The sequence below is a fragment of the Miniopterus schreibersii genome, assembly GCF_964146895.1.
Source record: "Miniopterus schreibersii genome assembly, chromosome: 11".
Lineage (NCBI taxonomy): Eukaryota > Metazoa > Chordata > Mammalia > Chiroptera > Miniopteridae > Miniopterus > Miniopterus schreibersii.
In genome coordinates, this window is record NC_138111.1 from 38,233,996 (window position 1) to 38,257,296 (window position 23,301).

General features: G+C 38.6%; 1 protein-coding gene across 1 annotated transcript in view; it reads right to left on the minus strand.

The window, feature by feature from the left end:
• TMC1 (transmembrane channel like 1) overlaps positions 1-23,301 on the minus strand; it is a gene marked incomplete at both ends in the record, with an annotated part of 151,791 nt that overhangs the window by 112,128 nt on the left and 16,362 nt on the right. The window contains one exon of the mRNA XM_081150770.1: positions 4,605-4,790. Within this exon, the coding sequence (XP_081006896.1) occupies positions 4,605-4,790 (186 nt within the window). The remainder of the gene's footprint in view (positions 1-4,604; positions 4,791-23,301) is intronic.

Here is a 23,301-nt window from a genome sequence, read left to right on the forward strand (position 1 = left end):
TTTCCTATAGTAGTAAACAAAATATTTTTCCATCTTTAAGAGAAAGAAAGGAGACAGAGCTGAAATTTAATGTTGCAAAACAGGTGGTCTTTTTGACAGTGAAGACACCAGCATTCTCTGGTTACTTCAGCGATAGCCACTGACCTTGGCAAGAGGAAGCAGTGTTCTGAAATGGATCCTGGTGGTACATTTACACCACAGCGGCTTTTGGCTTCACAAATGGATTTGTGCACAGATCTGACCCTTCTAGAATATAAAGGTTGCTACATAGATTTTAGCCAAAGTAGTTTGTAGCATACTTGGAATTATGACTTAAGCCAAAGCTATGTAAGGCTGATGCTCACAGAGTTTTTTCCTATTTGGACACTAGATCTTAATTGTAATGGTGAGATAGGATATAGCTGATACAAGTACTCATATTTACAGATGCCCAGAGTGGTTCTTGAACTTGGGAATTTGTAAAGAGATTATGAAGTTTTGTTGCAAATCATTGGGCCTGTAATCTAGGGTGAGAAAAATATGTAATTTAATTTAGGTTAACTTAGATATAAATATATAAAATAACTCTAAATACTATTCTGACAAAAACCATAATAAACATATGGGTAATTTAACAAATGATGCTCTGCAAGCCTTCGATTCAGAAACGCATAAAAGCAATACTAAACAATATATTAAAGACAGAAGCCATAAAGAAAGAATGGAAGAATTCAACTACATTAAAATAAGAAATTTCTATTCACCAAAAGGTATTTCAAAGAAACTTTTAAAAGTAGGAAACATTTACAATCACACAACACTTCATAAAAGTATAAAAAACAAAGAACTTCTACCTATCAACAAGAATATAAGCACCCCAAAAGGGAAAAAAGGGAAAAAGATTTGAACAAATACTTCACATGTGAAGATATAAAATGACCTGTAACCCAAGAGAAAAATGAACAAAAACATGAACTATAATTTCTCAGGGGATGGAAACACAGAGCCACTGGACATGTGAAGAAAGGCACAATCTCATTTAGATAATCTCAAATCGAGACCACTAGCAGTATGTGTATGTTGGTTCATAACCTCAGGAGTTCCCTGGGTGAAATCTGAAACTAGCCCCCGAAAAGGGGGGTCAAGGAGAAACAGAAAAAAGAGGCAGACCACTCCAGATTGGCAGGTGGCAGTTTTAACAAGCAAGGGAACTTACAAGGCTTGTCTTGGGCAGCCACAAGATGAGTAGATCTCTGCACCTGCCCACCAGAATCTTAAAAGCCTATATAGAAGCCTTAACAGGCTCAGTCATGTATGTAGTCCAGATGGTCTCAACAATACCTTTCTGTCTCAAGACTGTGTCCTTGAGACAGCTTCTGATGTGGGGAAGACAAAACGAACACACATTCCAAGAACAGGGCATGGGATGAAGCTTTGATTGCTTGGCTCCGGCTCAAGGGTGAGGTCCTCTTGATGACCTCCTCCAAGACTCCACTCCTCATGACTGGCTCTTACAATCTTACATGCCTTCCCGCCCCCTTTCACAATGTGCCATGAGCAAGGAGTTTCACCAGCACAGAGGTGGCTCATTGGCAGCTATCTGGCTGTACTAGAGGCAGAAACCATAGCAACAATGTAGGCACATGCAAGAGAAAACACAGATTAAGAGAATGATTCCCAAAGTAAGCAATGATTCTTTCCTCCAAAATCCCCATGATCCGTACCACTGATTTATTAAATTCCTTAGGCTGGGAGTTAAATCACTCAGGGTGTTCACTTGTATCTACATGTGCTTTAATAAAGATGATACATTAGCTGAGTCATCAGGTATAAACACACAACATTCTGCTTAGATAATGACAGAGGTGCGTCTTTGAGAGGCAGTCATAACATCCAAGGTCATCCTATTTTGCAGTACAGCTTTTTTCATTAGAGACGTTTCAATGTTCAATAAAGACAGGCTTGCCAGCTATCATTTAAGGCTTGTTGGGTGAATGTACTAAGGGCTTCTTTGTGTGCTATAAAGTCCACCAGGCCAGTGGAGGGAACAATGACTATGGCAGATGATCGATCTTATCAGTGGAAAACAAAATGTGCCCATCTAGCCTTGAGGAGAGGGAGGTAGGCAAGTTTTGTTATTATGGGGCAGATTCTCCCCTGTGCCCAGGGAAAACCCAGGGTGCAGAAGCCCAGCAACTTAGATGAAAGCTATGGCCAAAGATCTGTGCCATACAAACATTAGGTCCCATTTGGAGCTACCCAATAAATACCTTGGCAGTTCAACCAGTCTGCCAGCACCAAACCAGTCTCAATCTTTTAATGTGACAGACTGACTGCACAGTTCCAGTGACATCTATCCTATATCCCTGGTACAGTTGGGTAGGTTCTGTTTGCAGGAGATTTTTGTTCCCAACAAAGGAGTGCATGAGTGCTGGTGGACAGGGGGCTTCTCTGCTGCAAATAGGCATCCACTTTGTCAAAGTGGGAGCTTCAGCCCTGGCGAGGTAATTTGATGGAAATATTCTCAATTGACCCCATGATGGGAAGGGAAGTTCTTACTATGATATGCTGCTCCTTCGTGAGAGGTTCTACTTGAAGGAGTGCTGTGTATATTGGAGAGCTGTTTCTCTAGGGGGTATATTGGGTTTCCGCTCCTTCCAGAATTAAGACCAAAGTCCTAAGGTCCTCTCTCCTTCTGTTGTTTCTGCCACAGAGCGTACCCCCTACCTTTCAGAATCACAGACACATTCCACTCAAATGGTAGCCCTGACTGGAAGAGGCCCAGAGCTTAAATCTGTTTCACTAGTATTTTTGCCTTCTCAAAGGTGACTTGTTGTTCTGATCCCCAGACCCACATATGTCCTTTCTTTTCTAGGTGGTATAAGGATGGAGGCACTGTGCCCGGTGGGGAATAAAAGTCCTCCCCAAACTCCAAATCCCTACAAAAACTTGCACCCCTTTCACATTCTTAAAGGTTGGATAAGCTTGCACCTTATCAGTAACCATTTCTGCAACAGCACACATCAAAGCATGCAGTGTCCAGCAGCAGAGGCAAGTCTTCACATGTCAACATTACATCATCCGTGTAATGGGAGCATTCTGTTGATATGGAGAAGGAGAACAGGGACATATCTCCAGACATTGTTGGGCTGTGCAAGTGGCCTTGGGGAAGCACTTGAAAGGTCCATTGTTGGCCCTCCCATGTGAGGGCAAATCGATCTTGTGACTCAGCAGCTGGGGATATACAGAAAAAAGCATTTGCCAAGTCCATTACAGCATGGTGCAAGACTAGGAATGTGGCCAAGGTATCTAAGATGGTGGCAGTGTATGGATGTCTAATTTTCTATAGTCCATGGTCTCTACCATGAGCCACATGGCTTTTTCACCAGCCATGTCAGGCTATTGAAAGAACTATGGGCATAGAGGACAATGCTTATTTGGTGAAGTTCTTGGGTAGTTTCTCCTAGTTTCTTGTGCCCCACCCCCCAAGCAATTTATATTGTTTTGAGAGTTAACCACTATTTTCTGAGGTCCCAGTTGGAATTTCGCCTCAGCACTGGATTGATCACTCTAACTCAGAGGCAGAACTCACTGATAGAGTTTTGCAGAGCTTGACCTTGAAAGATGTCAATGCCCAATGTTCATATTCATTATTATTATTTTTTTTAACTTCGCCACTAGCTCATGGGTTCCATGAGTGCAGGAACACCTCAACTTTGATCTCTAGATTCCACATTATTTATCACTGTGCCTGGAAGAAAGCTCAACAAATAGTTCTTTGAATGTGGACAGTATTGAATAATAAACATAGTTGCCTTCCTAGTAATACAACCCAGTAATTGTCATGACTTTGAAAAGCAAATTGTTTAGAAAAAATATAAGTTTCAGAGTCAGCAAACCTAGGTTCAAACTTCCAGCTCTTACTAACCAGTGTCCTTGGAATAATTACCTAATGTCTTTGAAACACCATTGGAACAAATGGTGATCATAAAACATACCTTATAGGATTGTTTGAATTTAAATGATGTAGTGACTATAACTAAAAAAAATCTGGCATATAGTAGTAGATCAAAAATTAGTAGACTTTTTCTAGTTATTGCTGAATATTTCCATTTTGTGTATATTTCCATTCCATGCATATTTTTATTCCATGTATATTTACATTATAATAAATATTAACAAATTCAAAGGATTTGATTCCTGTGGATGTATTTTCCTTTGAATCATCAAGGCCAAGAGATAAGATCAATTGTACTGACCATCTTCTTGCTGCCTAGGCAAGATATTCCTTTCAAGTAGATCTTAGGAAAGAATTTGTTCTAATCATAGTTAAGAAAAGAAGGTCTATATTTTACAAAGGCAACAGAAATAAGGTTTTCTGTAAAATAACACTATCTAATCATCTACTGCTTAATTTTTTTTGTTTGCCCCATTATACTATGGCTGAAGTTATTTATGGACCTGAAATTGTTATAAATAAAAGTCTTCCTATCCCTGATGGCAGAAAAAAAGCTTTTTTGGAACATGCTCTACTTTTCATCTCTAAAAATATATTCACTTGGGCCACACTAAAGAAGCATGTGAAATCTTTCCCGTTGAAAATCCTATTTAAATCAGTGTGGTACGTTCAGCACAAGCACGTGCATGCACACGAGGTGACCGCTCACACACCTGAAGCCCCCTGAGGCTCGGCTTCTCCGATTTATCGCACAGCCACAATCCACGCGTGCGTTCCGCATGCCCTCCTTGAGGCCAAAAGGCATTTGCATCCATCTGCCAACCAGATGAACCCAGACAAGGAGTCACAAAGCCTACACAAACGAGGAGGACACAAATATTTATGCAGAATAAATTTGCCAAGATCTTTTCCCCTCTACCCTTATCTAAAACCCCATGGTAAACTGTTTTTAAGTCCATATGCTTTGGTTTCCCTTCTGATGACAGCTCAGACCATTTCCCCAGGACTTTGTGTTCTCGGGCCTCATTCCATGCAATTCTACATGATTAAACGTAGAATGTGTGGAGCGCAGTATAGTGTTAAGTACAAAAACGTGCTCGATGCACAAGTATTTGTTTTCTAACTTTCCCAAACCCCTCTGAGCATTCAAAGGATCATCCTCCACACCCCACAGTTCCTTCCACAGAGTCAAAGTTGTTGCCCCAGGTAGGACTTCTCAGATGCTGAGAAATGCCAAAGAATTTTCCATTTTAGAAGTTTCTGGCATCCAAAAACATGAAGAATTGCTCCCAAAAGAGATTTTCAAAAATAACAGTACATTTTAAACTTTTACATCTAACAAAAGAATGTTTCTAAGTACAATACACTCCGGCGATATTTACAAGGAAACGATAGGATTTGTAGAAAGATGCTGCAGCCAGGGTAGTGGAGGAATGCAACAGGAGCTGAAAATGCATGCCACACATTATCTTGCAAATCTTTTAGTTGATGTTTTGTGTGTGTAAACCCTCATTTGGAAATGACATTTGAAATATAAAGTTCAAGTCCTTGGAAATGTAAATATTTGATGTGAAGACCTTACTCCCAGGCTCATCCTAGAGCTTGCCTCCACGCCAGCCTCCAAAGAGATGGGATAAGATTCCCCCTGAAAAGAGGTGGGGAAGAGAGGCTTAGAGGAGCCTTTAGAAGCCATTATAACAAGATCTCCTTACAGGTTGAACTGAGAATTCTTCCCCACAAACCCCTAGCAACTCATTCACTGTCGCCGAGAAGGCCTTGACCCCCACTTGGATAAGCAGAGTCCCACACCAGCCTCCCTTGACAATCAGGCCCATGAATTAGCAGGCTATGACTAGAATCATTTTCCCCAGACTTCTCCGGCAAAAGTAAGATATTCCTCCTGCAGAGATGACTCAAGAGTTTATAACTTTTAAACTGAGATTCTTTTTCTGGAGTAATTACAAGGCACCAATGAACATTGAATACTGAGCACTATTTTAAATGGTGAACTATTTTAATTACAAGAGAAGCAATAAGAGATTTAAAGTGATTATAATGATACACACACACACAATAATATATTTATAACTGGAAACTGGAGGTTAAAGTATAACAGTATATCTACACCACGATATGACCTATTTATATTACTGTAGAATTCTAGGATTCAAGACGTGATGCGATTGTTATGGGTTTTGAATTATAGAAAAAGAATTATGTACGGACCAATGTAGTAAAAGTCAACGCCATGCAGTAAAACAGCACGGGCACTGGCACCCTCCTTCTCATCTTCTCTTCCCTCATTAACTCTTCAGTCTGGCTTCTGCCCCCATCACTGACTAACCCACAATTTCCCTGAAACTATTTTTGCCAACAACGTAAATTCATCGTTGCTAAATCCAAGGAACACTTTGCAGTCTTTGTCTTACTCGCCCTCCCTCCACAGTGTTTGACTCAGAAAGCAATCCTTCTTTCTGCATGCTCTCATTCTTGACTTCCTTCATATCATCTTTCTTGACTGTCATCTGATCACCTTGTCCATGCCTTCTCAGTCTCCTTGCAAATGCTTCTTTCTTTTTGATCCCTTCAGTGTTACTACTAAAGGTGCCACTATAGGTTCTTTTTTTCTTTCTCAATGTACATTATCTCCCCCGTGACTTCATCAGTTAAAATGGCTTCAATGACTTTCTCCTTGTTAAAGTACTTCCTAATCTATATATCCAAGCCAGATCTCTCTCCTGAGCTCTAGACCTAAAGAGCCAACTGCCTACCAGACATCTGTATCAGTTACCTATATTGCACAACAAACCACCCCAAAATAGTAACTTAAACAATGACAATGATTTATTTTATGTATGAATTTGGAAGTCAACTGGGTTCAGCGAATGAGTTCTCACTGCATACAGAGCTCTCATGCAGTTGTGGTGAGATAATGGCTGGGCATGAGATCATCTCAAAGTCTTCTTAATTCAAATATGTTTTCTACTCGTTTCCTATGGCATCTTTCTCTAAGGTGATTTTGGTTTGTTTGTTTATTGAAATGACTATCAAAACAGAGATAAAACTAAAGCTCTAATAATTAGGGAAATTTTTAATGAGACATGAGAATACCCACAAGTAATATCTGATTCTTTTTTTTTTAGTATCTGGTTCTTCAAGGAAATACAATTCAGGAAATCCAAGAGCCATGCGCACGTTTTGGAGTTAAGAACAGAAAATTTTCAAACTGTCCCCTCACTAATGTCAAGGTTCTCCTCTGATACACTGACTTACAGGGTTGCTGTTATGATCAGTAATAACATCTGTGAGGCACACAGAAGGAATCAATAAATAGTAGCTTTATATCCTGAGAGCATTGCTATTAAATTGCTAAGAATCCAAGTGTATATGTTTTTCATATAGATTTCATCTTGCCAAAATTGTTTTATTAAGAATGTAATACACTCCTCATGCCCAAGCAAAAATGTGTTACAATAAAGTGTTATGCTCTGATGACTATTAGTTACAGGTTAGATGGTATTTATTCCCAGTTTCTTAACAAATACCATTTGTCTTCTTTAACTGCTTTCACTGCAATAAAATCTCAATGCAAAGAGCAGAAGTGCAAGCAAAGAGATATTACATGATCTTTGAATTTGTCTTTATTCTCAGTCCACTTAATTTGTATTACCATTTGGGTGCTTATCCTACCTCTGCTGTAATAAGGCATTTACATTGTGTCTTCATCCTAAAAAGACTCCATGAGACAAGAGCCCATTTAGAGTAAACTATATCTAACATTGTGCTTTGCATGTGTAAGTGACTGAAAAATCAAGGACTGCAAACACAAATGCTTTCATGAGCCAGGCATGTATTATAAATTAATGAAGCAGGAACAATTTAAAATAATAGGGATCCGTGGGGAGCATATAGAATTGGAGCAAGCATATCCCATCTGAAGACATTTATACATAATAAAATAAAATATAAAATAAACATAAATAATAAAATAAAATATAAATCTATAAGCTACATTAGACTCTAAGACACCTAGCTTATGACTTCTGTATAAATCTTGGGTGAACCTGAATCAGAAGCTGAATTAAGGCTAAGAAAGAACTAAACATGGATTAGCCTAAGAAAATCAGGATTCAGGTCTGAGCCAGAAGCCCCACTGATTCTAGCTTAATCTCCACAGCCCCTCGCTCTCTCACCATCTCCCTTTGGCCTCCCTGATGCCAGCACCTCCCCATTCTTCCTTATATCAGTCTCCCCAAAGCACTACATCAGAGGCCTTTATTTTTTTATTATTTACCCACAAAACATAAAATCCACCCTTTAACCATTTTAGAGTGTGAAATTCAGTGACATTTAGTACATTTCACTATGTCTACAACCATCACCACACTCTAGTTTCAGACCATCTTCATCACCCCAAGAGGAGACTCTGCCCATTAAGCAGTCATTCCCCACACCCCTCATCCCAACCCCTGGCAGCCACTAGTTTGCTTTCTGTGAGACCTTTATTTTTGTTTTTCTTTGCACCCTCAGTGGAGCCAACATCCAAAGAAAATCAGAGCAGAACTCAACTCTGATAAGGCAGGAAACCAGCCATAGGGTTAGGGCAGAATAAAGCTCTCTGCCGTGCTCACTGGATTCAGAGTTAGGGTGGGAGGGGAAACCAGTAAGGAACCCTTTTGCTTCCCTCATTCTGGCTAAAGAGCCCATCATCCCACCCAAGTCAACCGATGTGACAGGGCTTCTATTCTCTCTGTTTTTAACTGCAATTTACTTTATCTTATCTAGTTTTTTTGTTCTATTCCTTTTGAAACAAATGTGTTTTAAATTGCATCTTTTTTTTCTTTTAACACAATAAATCTGAAGACCCAAGCCTAATGAGATCATTTCCTTATAGAGGTTTCCTTTCTGTTCTCCACTGAGTGTTTCACTTCTTTGCACCCTAATCTGTGGCTGATTATACTGTTTGCCCCAGCAAATACGTTTGCTTTATGCTTCAAGTCAGCTGAAAGGAGTTTAATATGCCTGGTGCAAACACACACACACTCCCTCTTGTGAGAAAGCACTTTCTTTGGCTGCATTCGGATCCCAGATTGACAGTGTCAGTCTCCTTGGGAATTTCATGGGGCGCTTTGGAAAAGGATCTCCCTCCAAGGCCTAATTGCTCTAAAATAGTGAATTGCCTGATAGTTACAGTAATGTATCTATCAAAAATACCTCTTGAGGGAGGGAGACAGGGAGGGATTAAAAAAAAAACAAAACCTCTTGAGGTGCAACATAATCACTATAAATCTGCACTGACCAGATTTAAGACTCTTAAAGAGCAATCTTTTTGTCACTTATTATTAGTCTGTGATAAATTCACCTCTATCAAACTCGGCCATTTTTCTCTAGGTTTAGGAGATGAGTACAAAGCTTTCTGCACACAGATGGAGGATCCAGGTTAACTTCAAAATAATGCAAATATAATTCTAAAACGATAACCACATGTTTCACTTTTGACTATTTTTCTTTGCTTGGTGAAGATGACCTTGGCTTAGTCATCTCACTTTTTTTAGGGGGAAGGGTTCTTCTTTGCTCATCTTTATTTTATTTATTTTTAAAAAATATATCTTTATTGATTTCAGAGAGAGGAAAGGAGCGGTAGAGAGAGGAGAAACATCAATGATGAGAGAGTCATTGATCGGCTGCGTCCTGCACGCCCCCGACTGGGGATCAAGCTCACAACCCAGGCATGTGCCCTGACCTGGAATTGAACCCCGATCGCCTGGATCCTAGGTCGATGTTCAACCTCTGAGCCACTCCCGGCTGGGCTTTGCTCATATTTAAAATGAAAAAAGTTGAACTAGATCAGTAGTTTCCTACCCAGAGTATCAAATCTCTGAATGCAAGCATTACCTATAGTCTGAAAAATAATATAGCTCTCCATTCAAATGCTACCACTTCAAAAAATATTTGCATTTTTCGGTTAGACAAATATTTAGTAAACATATTTTCTATTAAAAATATAAAAATTATGTATGCTAACTATATAAAATTGGAAAATAAAGAGTAGATAAAATAAAACTGCCTGTAATCCTACCACAGATACAGTAATTACTCACAGTCACTGTGTATTCATCCAGTTTTCTTTCTATGCATATTTATACATATATTATTTTTAGCAAATGGAAATATACTGTAAGTATGATATTTCATAACATATTTTACTTAATAATATATTGTAAACAGTTTTCTAAATCATAAACTATTTTTCTACAAAGTTTAAATGACATTCCTATATATAAGTACATATTGCTATTTTTAAATGTTTAGGCTGCTTCTATTATTTCATTGTGTTTAATAATGCTGCTATGAACATCTATGATAGGATTATTAATTATATTCATATCATTGTGAATTAAGAATTGTTATTCCTGCCCAGCCGGTGTGGATCAGTGGTTGAGCATCAGCCTAAGATCCAGAAGACTGTGGTTTGATTCCCAGTCAGGGCACATGCCCGGGTTGCGGGCTCGATCTCCAGTTGGGGGCGTGCAGAAGGCAGCCGATCAATGACTCTCATCATTGATGTTTCTGTCTTTCTCTCTCCACCTCTCCCTTCTTCTTTCTGAAATCAATAAAGACATATTTTTTTAAAAAAAGAATTGTTATTCCTAATAATGTTCAAATTATTGCAACTCTAAATGATGGGAGCCCTTTTTCACTGGCCCCCGAGTTCTTTTGATACAACTCCTAGAGTCTTTTATAGCTTCCCTGCTTTCCAGCATGATCAATTGTACAGGCACCTTTTTGTACGTGTTCTGCCCAATATCTGACATCAGCCAGTTCTCCAAGGAGCCCCATTTCTTTTAGTGGAATGGTATTTCAAGAGCACCATCTGGGCAGTAGGGGAGTTTATTGCTACTGCTACTGGCTTGGTACTTGTTGCTCTGTCTTTTTAGGGAACAGAACTAAAAAATAATTAATTTTTAAGAGGAAAAGTATTATGAGTTGATAGCGATCTTTCAAATCTCAACTTACGATAATAAGGTTATTACTAATTTCTTTAATTTTATAATTTTATCTCTTTTTGTTTACTCTGAAAAACTTGGTTCCTAATAATATTAACATAATCATGTTTACCTTTCATTCTAATATCTGTACATTCATAGCTTAAGATAAAGTAAAACATGATAGCATTAGTATATGTAAATATGCACATATAAAATACTTTTAGAGTAACAAAATCAAAATGATTTTAAATTGTTTTTAATTTATTTACAGTTGAAATACAATATTATATTAGTTTCAGGTGTAGAGCATAGTGGTTAGACATTTATACAACTTATGAAGTGTTCCCGCTGATAATTCTAGTACCCATCTCACACCATACATAGTTATTACAATATTATTGACTATATTCCCTATGCTGTACTTTATATACCCATGATCATTCTGTCACTGCCAATTCATACTTCTTAATTCCTTTTACATTCAGCCCTCCAATCCCCCTCCCACCTGGCAACCATCGGTTTGTTCTCTGTACCTGAGTGTTTCTGTTATTTTGTTCTTTAGATTCCCCAGAAGTGAAATCATGTGGTACTTGTCTTTCCCTGACTGAGTTATTTCACTTAGCAAAATAAGTCCCTCTAAGTCCATCCATGTTATTGCAAATGATAAGATTTCTTTCTTTTTATGGCGGGGTAATATTCCTTTGTATATATGTACCACATCTCCTTTATCCAGTTGTCTGTTAGTGGACATGTAGGTTGTTTTTACATCTTGACTATTGTAAATAATGCAGTGAACATAGGGATGCATACATCTTTTTGAATTAGCGTTTTGGATTTCTTCAGATAAACACCCAGAACCAAAATTGCTAAGTCATATGGTAGCTTTATTTTTAATTTTTGAGGCAACTTCATACTGCTTTCCACAGCAGCTGCACCAATTTACAATCCCACTAACAGTGCACGAGGGTTTCCTTTTCTCCACACCCTCCCCAATGCTTGTTTGTTGACTTTTTGATGATAGCCATTCTGACAAGTGTGAGGTTATCTCATCCTGGTGTTAATATACATTTCTCTGATGATTAGTGACATTGAATATCTTTTCATAAGTCTACTGGCCATCTTCAATATTATAATTATTAACAATAATTGTTAAAAACTATGCTTATTGCAGTTCTTTTACCTTCATTTATATCTCACTAGGGACATGCAGTCAAATTACTAAGAATATTATTCTAAGCAAAATAAGCCAGTCAGAAAAAGCTAAGAACCATATGATTTCACTCATATGTGGGATATAAAACCAAAACTCATAGACACAGACAACAGTGTGGTGGTTACCACAGGGAAGGGGTGGGAAGATAGAAAAGAGTGAAGGGAGCCAAATACATGGTGACAGGAAATGATTTGGCTTTGGGTGGGGGGCACACAATGCAATATACAGAGCATGTATCATAGAATTGTACACTTGAAACTTGTATGACCCTACTGACCAGTGCCACCCAAGAAATTTCCTTTTAAAAAAATAATTTAAAAGGAAAATAAATAAAATAAAGTAACTTGAAAATTTCTTTTGTGTGGTTTTGCCACCAACTCAATTTATAGTTAGGTTAATGTGTTTATTTTTACCTCCTTTTAAGAAATTGTTCCTTTTAATTTTTCTAATTATAGAATTTAACTTGGTTTTAAGGTCAGATCTACTAAGAAGCTATATCCAGAGAAGTCTTGCTTCTATCCCTGCCCTCTTTACCCTTTCCATCTCCATTCATACACAGGGTGGGGCTAAAGTAGGTTTACGGTTGTTCGTATGGAAAATAATAATTAAGAAATAATAATTCAAGAATAAACTGTTTCACATACAACTGTAAACCTACTTTGGCCCCACCCTGTATTTATGGAGAAAGAGAAGACTGATTTTAAGGAATTGGCTCACCCAATTGTGGAGACTAGCAAATCCAAAATTTGCAGGACAAGCCACCAAGTTGAAAATTCAGATAAGAGCTGATGTTGCAGTCTTTTCTTCTTTTTTTAAACACTTTATTAAATTTATTGGAGTGACAATGGTTAATATGAACATATAAGTTTCAGGTGTGGGTTTATATGTTATAAGATCTGTATATTGCTCTATGTGCTCACCACCCAAAGTCATATCTTCTCCCATCACCATATATTAAGACCCCCTTCACCCCTTCCCTCTGGCAACCACCACACTGTTGTTTGTGTCCGCAAGTTTCAGTTTTATATCCCACATATGAGTGAAATCATATGATGTTGCAGTCTTGAGGCCAAATTCCTTCTTTTGGGGAATGCTCAGTCTTTGATAAGATTATCAACTGATGAGATGAGGTCCACACCCATTATTGAGGGTAATCTGCTTTACTCAGACTCCTGGCTTAAATGTTAGTCAGTTCTAAAAATTACTTTCACAGCAATATCCAGGCTAGTGTCTGACCAAAAACTGGGCACCATACCCTAGCCAAGTTGACACAAATTAACTATCATGTGTACACATATATATTTTTATATATACACGTTTGTGTGTATATACACACACATACTCTCCTTGGATAAATAGTAGCTTACAATTTGTTTTGTCTGTCTTTCTGTTAAACTTAACAATCTATCCTGAATGTTACTCCTGGCAGTGTATAGAAACAGTCCTTGTTCTGTCTCTCACATGTGTAGTACTCCATTGTGTGGATATAACATCATGAGTTCACACAGTCCCTATTGGTTGACATTTGAATTTTTTTCACTCTTTTGCTCTTATAAATCATTCTGTAGTGAATAGCATTGCATGCAATTATTTTCATGTACTAGCATTTTGTAAAATGCATATAAATGCCTGTGTGATAAATGAAATTACTTTGGAACATTACCGAATTCACAATGGTCTTTTACCATTTGGAACTGTCTCAGTTAACATATTTGAAACATGAACCTGTCATCATGTTTGGGCCTAAGAAAATCTTTAACACTTAAAAGGAGTCCTTGTACTGGACTATCAAGCATTTTTCATGCCCAGAAGAAAATGTATGAGTAGTTCTTAAAGAAAAAAAAATCCTCTCTCATTTTTTAACTTAATTTTCTATATTATAATAATGTTACATAAATATGTAATACAAAATGAGATATAAACTACTTATGAGTACAGTCCTTATATAATAACAAGACTAAACACCTTTACAAACTCAAAGCTAGCAGACCTACAATGTTAATAACATTTAATTCAACAATACTAATTTAAATCGACAGGTGCTAATGGCTTTTAGAAAGTGGAGCCATTCCTTTCATTGTAAACATTGCACTGGTTTGGGAAGAGGGGAGAACAGGCCTTTTGGGATTAGGTTCACCCATCCTCCTGTGCCCTTGTCATGGTTTGATACTCTCATCACTTGACTCTATTAAAATGACTGAAAACTGGAGCATACCAGCCCATTCCATCATTTGGCCTCACTTACAAATTAGACTGACCTCTCTTCCCATATGTTTGTATTTGACAATTGCAGGCATATGACTTAGTACTAACACAATCCCCATTATATGTCAGTACTAAGCTCTGAGGTTCAGTCTGGTGATCATGAACATTGTACCTCAATCCTGATCATTATACATGAATTTGCATAATATATATACATACAAACATATTTTCACTTTAAATTTCCCTGAAGTTTCACATCTAGTAAGAATAGAGCTGAGATTCAAACTCCGATCTTGCTGTTCCACTGTACTATCCAGGCTAACACAAGGCAGTGGTTTGTCATGAGTTGGGGAAGTGAAGGCAGAGTGGTTGTGACTCACTGGGAGAGCCTCGGGATCTGAATCCAGATAATTGTAGTCCAGCTCTACTGTGAACTAGCTTTGTGAATTTGGGCATGCCGCTGAACCTCTCTAGATTTCAGATGAGGAAGCTATGAAGGGATCTAGCCATGATCTAACCCAGAGGACTGAATTAGACCATGTCTCGGGCCCCTGACAGTTCTAAAATTCTGTGAATTTTCTGTAGTAGCCAAACATCCATTTTTTGACAAAAGGATGACTTAAGCAATGTTCTCCCTGTTGACTCTGGAGTTTCTGAGTCCATCTAAGCATCAACCAACAGGGTCAAAGAAGGACTGGGAAATTATTTTGTGAATTTAGGGAGTATCTACTCCAAATAATTTAATAAAATGAATATCTGACTGAAGGACATGGTTTTAAAAATCTATACACTGCCTTGGAATCACAGTATTAGAGAAGAAAAGACCTTTTAGAGATCACTCAGTACAATCTCTCCTTGTACTGATACAAGTTTATGATTTCCCCAAGACCACACAGTTTTGCTTGTATTATAGGCAATTTCATCACCTGGGTTATTAATATCTAACATACCAGAATGCTCTCAAAATTATCTTCTCATATTCACTACAAAAAAATACAGAAAAAGAAAGCAGAATGAGACAGTGGTTAAGTGTAGGCTGTGAAATTAAGTTACCTGGGTGTAAAGTCTAACAGCACCACTTACTGTGTGATTTTAAGCCAATTATGTAATCTCTTCAAGCCTGAGTTTTTTCCATCTGTAAAATGAGGGTGACAATAATTGCACATACCTCCAATTTATCACCAGAATTAAAATAGTAAACCATGTAGATGGTTTAGTGTATTGCCTGGCAATAGGAAATAATCAATATTAGCTAGGTTTAAGATTATATTGTATAGCCCGGCTGAGCATGTCTCAGAGGCTGAGCATTGACTTAGGATCCAGGAGATGGTGGTTCGATTCCCGGTCAGGGCACATACCGGTATTGTGGGCTCTATCCCCAGTCGGGGGTGTGCAGGAGGCAGGCAGCAAATCAATGACAACTCTCTCATCATCGATGTTTCTCTGTCTCTCTCTTCCTCCATCTGAAATCAATAAAGATATATTTAAAAAAAAAAAAGATTATATTGTATATTTACTACATTGGCTAAATTGGAGTCAATTGCACTCCATTGGTATTCAGGATCAGGATTATTCTAAAACAATCTGTCAAGGATTATCAATCTATAAATTAGGGTGTGATAAAAGTGTCCACTCTAAAAATAAACTCTAAAATTAATTTTGAGGAGAGACCTAGGTAGAGCTGTTTTTCACTGTAGTACATTAAGGTCAAATTATTCCCTTGAGAACCCTGCAAAAATGACTCTAAAATCACATATAAGTGACATTTCATCTACCGTTCTTCTCCAAATTTTTGTCCCCCATTAAGCAGTCAATGATTTGAGTTTTGCCAGTGTATGGACATCACTTTAATATCACCATATTTAACTGACAACGATTAAATCCATTTAACACACTGAGTATGAGTTTTAAAAGGCCTTTGTGACTGTTTATCTTATCTTTTTGGACCTTTAAACTTAATAGCATTGGTTGCAATAAAGAAGTAATTTCCAAAAGTTAAGCATCTCTTCAAGGCCACTGCCAGGCTGCTCTATTGATTGAATTTTGATGTTATCCAGACACAGATTTCCATGTGTCCTTGCTCTTCAGCTTGCCCACTAATGTGTGCAGGGGTGCAGCTTGTGGGGGCTGGGAGGAGGTGGGTGCTGGGGGGCTGGAGGATGAGTGGCTAAGCCTGAGAAATATTAGAATACTGAAAGGGAGAGGAAGTGAGACATAGTCCCCTGTCATTAAACCAAAAACATTAGTCAAAAGAAGTAGCAGTTCAGTTCAGGGAATATAAATGTTGCAGTTTTCCTCTGGTTCAAGGATAATATATAGGTTCATTTAAAAGTCAGAGTACCATAACCCATGTTGGAGCTATCTACTTCTCTCCTTCCCTTTCTGAAATGTTAAGGTAGCCAGTCTTAAACACAGAGCTTCATAAGATTAAAATCAAAAGCTAGACTAGCTCAGGGGCACATTCCCCAACATACTTTTCTAACCATTCATTTTCCTAGCTGTCATTCTTACTCCCTCTTGCCATTAATAAAGTGTCTCAGTCTTTCCCAACTCCTGAGACCTTCATTAGTGCCATCTGACTACACTAGGCCATGCCACCCACACACACACAAAGAAAACAGTCCCCCCTTTCAGTATTCTAATGTGTCTTATGTTCAGCTATTCATCTTCCAGCCCCCCCCCACCACCCACCACCCACACTTATACCATATTCATATCTATTCCATTGGACCAAATATAATTCTTCCACTGAGCAGTCCTTCATCTTAATAAGCAAGTTAAGAAAATCTAGGAAGACACAGCTTCAGAATGTCAGACAGACAAAACTTTGCTAAAAGAGGCATGAACGCTATATCTATCCAAAAGATACTTAGGGAACAAAAAGAGTAAGTTAAGGTAGATTAATATGACTAATGATTTGAGGGATGAAAAAATTGTTGATGAAACTATCACAGTTCTTAATAAATGCTTCATATCCCACTTTTCTAAGAAGTACTGTAAAATGATGTGAAAATTAGAGCTAGAAAAAACATGATTCTACCAGTCCTAATAGCTATAAAATTAACTGATTTTTTTCACTAAAGTCACAGTGACATGATGAACAAACTGACAATCTCCTTAACCTCTTCAAGACCAGGATTTCTTGACCTCTGCATCCCTGACCTCTACCCACTAGATGCCAGTAACATTCCTTCTCCAGTTGTGATAAACAAAAAAAATGTCTCAAGACTTTGCCAAACATCCAGCATGGGGCAAAATGTTCCCAAATTGAGAACCACTCTCACAGATTAAAGAGCAGAGTGGCTTGTCCTACATCAGGGGTCAGTAAACCATAACCCATTGGCCAAAAGAGAAACCCACTGCCTGGCTTCATAAATAAAGTTTCACTGGACCACAGCCACACTCATTCATTTACTTGTCTGTGGCTGCCTTCTCACTCAAACAGCAGAGTCGAGTAGTGATGACAGAGATTGTATGACCCATAAAACCAAAAATATTTACTATCTGGCTGTTTAGGAAACAAGTGTGCCAACCCCTGCCCTAGTCTATTGGTTTCAAACATGTGTTTTGTGATGACAAGTTTTTATAATGAAATCTTACATAAAACTTGTGTCAGACAGGGTCCAGATGGAACATTCAACTTCGGTAATTTGAGGAAGTGAAGCATATGCAGAATAATTTCTGTAGGCATTTGTAAAGGTGTGGCAGAGCACAGAGAGATCAAAAGGCTAAGAAAGGTGAGCTTATTACCATCTCTAGGTCTGAAGGGGAGAGGACCAAGATCACCTGTAGGAAGGGAAGTAGAGGAATGAATGCCTCCCTCACAGTCTTCCTCCTTCCAACCCCATGCTAGAGTTCCCCAATGGCCAGGTCCAAACAGAAGCAAGAGGGCAAGATAACCCATTGCCCTTATAAGTCTGCCTCCCAAGTCACAGAGCAGAGTGTAGGAAGGTGGAGGGTGGACCTGGAGAGCAAACAGGACTTCCCCAGCCTAGAGCCCTAATATCTCAAACTGATCAAAGCCAAGATCCTGTGATACTTATGGGAGAAGGTACTGAGATCAGCATAGATTGGCCTTAATTTCAGACTCACTGATCCAAGTTGAAACAGGGATCACTTTGAAAATCCTGTCCTAAATCCTCTCTGGCTTTCTGACTTTATTTGTCTCCCTTCTAAAACAAAATTCTATAGGCAGATAGATCAATGCTACCTTTTCTAACAACTATAATCCTTAAATCCATTTCCACCATTCAGACCTTCAACCCCAAGTACCAACATGCCCCCCAACCCTCCCTGCCGTCTACTTTTCTGCTAGCATCCTCAAGCTGCTAAACATTGGTAGAAAAGTTTTAAGTACCCTGATTACTGAGTCCATCATAATGTCATAATATCAGACAAGAGGGGCCTAACTGCTTGCTCAGCTTCCCAGTAGTGTCAGCCCTTGACTAAAACTGCCCTGAATATTTTGATCACCAAATCTGATAGACTTTTCCCACACCCTCATCAACCTTATCTTCTCTGCAGCAAGAGATCCTGCCATCATCCCTGCCTTCTTGATTTACTGCTTCCTCTGGCTTACACAGTGTTATGCATTCTAGGATTGTACACTGGAACCTAGGCATATTACGTATCAGTGTTTCCTCCTTGATGATGAGATTATAATTACAGGAAACTTCATCACCAAGTGATGATGGCCCTTTTATTTCATTCTGAAAAGATAAGAGCTTTAATACTAAACAGGGCATTGCCGTAATCAGAGGAGAAGCTTTATGCTTAGCTTGAGAACATAGACATTTTTCTGACCTAACATATCCATGAAAGATGCTGTGTGTATGTATGTGTGTGTGTGTGTGTGTGTGAGAGAGAGAGAGAGAGAGAGAGAGAGAGGGAGGGAGGGAGGGAGGGAGGGAGGGGGGAGGGAGGGAGGGAGGGAGAGAAGGAGAAAGGGAGAGAGGGAGGGAGGGAGGGAGGGAGAGAAGGAGAGAGAAAGGGAGAGAGAGCATGAGGGAAGGAGAGGGAGAGAAAGAATTTTCTGGGCATTACACATACATGGTTATGAGTAAAAAGAGGAGAACAGGCAAAGAGCCAGTAAAGTAAGCAATAAAAAATCCCTGGTGTGCGGTCAAGCATGAAGTTGTAGCTTCAGATGTCAGTGACTCCAGCAATGAGTTAATAAGCCAGTAAAGTATGTGTGCATTTTAGATGTTCAGACCCCAAAGCACTTGATGCAAAGTGATGTACATGGCCAAGTCAGGGTCATACTCTTGTTCCCCAAGATGCCTTAAATATTTAGCAGAGCCATCTGTTTGCTATTGAAAAACTAATCTCCACAAAGCTCTCAAGACCACCTCCATATACAGTACTGTAAATGCCATTGAATAAAATAAAAATAAAATGATCTATGGTGGGTGGCAATTTATTCTTTCTCCCACCACTTCCCAAAACTAAAAGCCAGAACTAAAGAGTAGATGCTCTTTATTTTTGTTATGAGTCAGCAGGTTTGGCAATTTATGGTCAGAAATGTTCCTTGGGGACGAAGTAACTTTCTATCTCAAAATATGAATGTTTTCACAAAGAAAGACATCTATAGCCGAGCAAGGCAATATTGGTCCTGAAACACAAAATGTTCCCAGAGTTCCAAAGTTTCTGGATTGGTGGCAATTCATTAGCGTATATAATGCTGAATTCAATCTTAAACCATCACTTACTGGCTGAGTGACCTTGTGTAAGTTACTTTACTTTCTCAAACCTTGGTTTCATTTGTAACAATGTCATAGAGAAGGAAAAATAGTTTTCCTCTACCCTTCTGAGTTTTAGTTGAGACCCTTGTAATAAAAGACAGATTCATAAGAGAAAAACAAACAGAGAAAACGAGTGGCTCTCTGGGCGGCTTAGCACTCCCACTTAAATACCATCTTCAGCTAAAGACAAAAGAAAGAAAAGTGGGAGGAGGCAGTTATGGGGCGGTTGCCAGGAAAAGTTTAGTAAACAAGGGTAAGGTTGTTTTGCAGATCGCAGCCTGATGCCTTCTTCACCGATAAGAACTTCTAGTGATTTAGAGTCATACTGGTACAGAGAGGGAGACTCCCTTACAAATGAGAGTTCCTTTGTAAAGGTAGATTTTCCTCACAAAACGGTACTTTCTACTCTGTTTTCAGAGCTTCTCTGATCTGTGCTGTTTCTCAAAATAATCAACTCAAAATAATCCTCATGTCCAAGATGAATATTTTGGGGTGGCACCGTCTGCTGCCCTTCAATGTGATACTAAAAATGCCTGCATCATAGAGTTACCATGAGAATTAAATATATTAATATTAGTAAGATATTCAGAACACAGTTGGAACACAGAACGTGCCCAATAAAAATTAGCCATTGTTATTTCAGAGCAGTGGTTCTCCGTGTGTGGTTCCTGGACCAGCAGCCATAGGGTCACCTGGGAAATTGTGACAAATTCTCAGGCCTCATGCCAGGCCAACTGAATCAGGAATTCCGGGGACAGGGCCCGGTGTTCTGTTTGAACTCGCCCTGCAGGTGATTCTGTGATCCACAGTGGAATTTGAGAACCATACATATAGAATAGAGGGCGAGGAATAGACTGAAGAAATAAAATGGAGTCACTCTAGTCAAGCTGCTAAATTACCAAAATCAAGTAGGTTGAAGTATGAGGAAAAGAGTCTATTCTTGTTTTAATGAGTTTAGGAACTTAAACTTTTGAACTTTCCAGCCCTGCATTAATGCCTAGATATACACCACACTCTCAAATAACTCTCTGATTACTTCCTGAAGGACTAAGAAATGTTTACTTTACCAGATGACCTGATATCCACTATCCAGACCACTGATCATCTAGAGAATTAACAAATTGGACCAATCCAGAGGCTAAGAATGCAGGATTGCTTCTTCTCAAGAATGCACTCTTTACTAGAAGAACTCTTAGCTCTCCTTTCTTCTTCAGAATACTCTAGGTATTGCCTTAATTGTGCTTACACTTTGCAAATCCGAAGGCCCTTGAATAAATCTTTATCATTTATTTCTAGCCAAAGCCTCCAGACTCTTTTTGAGCTTGTTCAATAAAAGTAAAATAGAAAATAAGTTCTAACTGAATGCATTACTAAGGATTTCTGTTTTTTGTGACTATTTACATACATGAGAATAGCTAATTTTATTTTTTTAAATAACTAGAGAAAGAATTCCAGGGATGGCTTGAGAACTATAGGATTTCTGTAGGATAACTCTTACCATTATATTTTTGACTCTGCTGGATAAAGTACTTCATACCACATGACCATGTTCCAAGAGATCTATTATCAAATTCTGTTAATGTATTTTATAAAGCCAAAGATTCAAAGGAAAAACTTATTTTAAAAATAGCCTACAGTGATCATTGTGAGACTGTACATTTGAACACAGACTATTATTCATTAGTCTTAAGCATTTTGATAAACAGTACTGTACAACTGTAAGATTGGAGCATAGGTATATGGTAAATCGGTGACAAAGCTAGATACAGGCATGTAACAGAATTTCTATACCTGTGTATTTTGTTACTTGAGTATAGTCAATAAGATGTGTACACAGGTAAAGGTAAAATTGCCATTTAAAGCAAAGGAAACTAGAGTGTATATTTTTTTCACTTTATACTCCACACTGCTGCCATAGAGATTTTTCTACACTACACATTTAATCATGTCACCATGCAGCTTAAAAGACTTAAATACCTCCCTTAAGCCTTTGTAGTCTGGCACCTGTTAACTTAGTTCATGGACCCCAATCCTATAATTACACTTCCTCCTTGTAGCCTTCCTGACAGCCCACTCCCCACCACTGAGGACTTGGTCACTCTTAACTCAAAGCTTCCCAAACACCGTGTGCTAACCCTTAGTACTAATTTTTACATTGCATATAAGTATTGTTTGAATGTCTGTCTCTCAACAAGACTTTTACTTACTTAACTTTTACTGACAGCAAAAAATGCATTTTCATTTTTGGGTCCCCAGCAGTTGGCATAAAGCTCGGAGCAAAAGGCATGCTTAGTAAGTAAAGGCTTTTCATGGGTCTAAAATGTGAGATCTATGCATGAGCCAGGAAAACACAGCAATCATCTGGAGCCTTTCTCCACCCACATTAAGATCAAATCTTTACATTTGAGAAAAACCTCCTCCACTTCCAAGGTTCCAGTAGACATACTCTCCAAAACAGAACATCCTGTCTGTTGCCATTGTTTTCTGAGAGACACTGAAACTCTCACTTCATTTCAGATATCCTGACCCCCCAAATTACAACATCAGTTGATATTGAAATGAACCCCCAATTTTTATCCCAGGCCCTAAGTCATGAGTCTTAAAATTTAAGTCAAAGCTGCAAGATAAGCTGGGTGTAGCAATTGGGAGGCAGCTGACCTCACATTTGTTGGCCTTCTGAATAATCCCCCTGGCTCCAGAATCATGGTAGTTATTTGGTCATAGACAACCAACCACAACCCCGCTACCATTTCACTACTTTTCAGACTGACATTTTAGAATAGTTTCCCTTCTCAGCTTGGCTCGGTTCTGTGCCCCTGGTATTTTATTCTTGCTAAATCATTCAGCCTGAAGCATTTGGCCCAGAGTAGCTGGGATATCCAGCCAGATGTCTAAGCCTGTTTCTTCCCTGGAGTACTCAACACTTATAAGTTACAACAGCTTGAATTAATTGCAAATTGTTTGATAATATCCTACTTGTAGGGTTGCTCACCATCATGTCCCTATCTACTGCTATGTCCATCAGGTCAAAAGACAATTTCCAGTTTTTCAGTGAATTGGAACAATGGATGGGGTCTGAATGGAATGAAAATAACTCCCCACAAAGTACCCAGCTCTTCATAGTCTGCACTGAGAAATCTATTGATCATGTCCTGTTGATTCTGAGATGTATGAGGCTCCCCCTTCCCTTGAAATTTCTGATGTTCTTTTGCAATG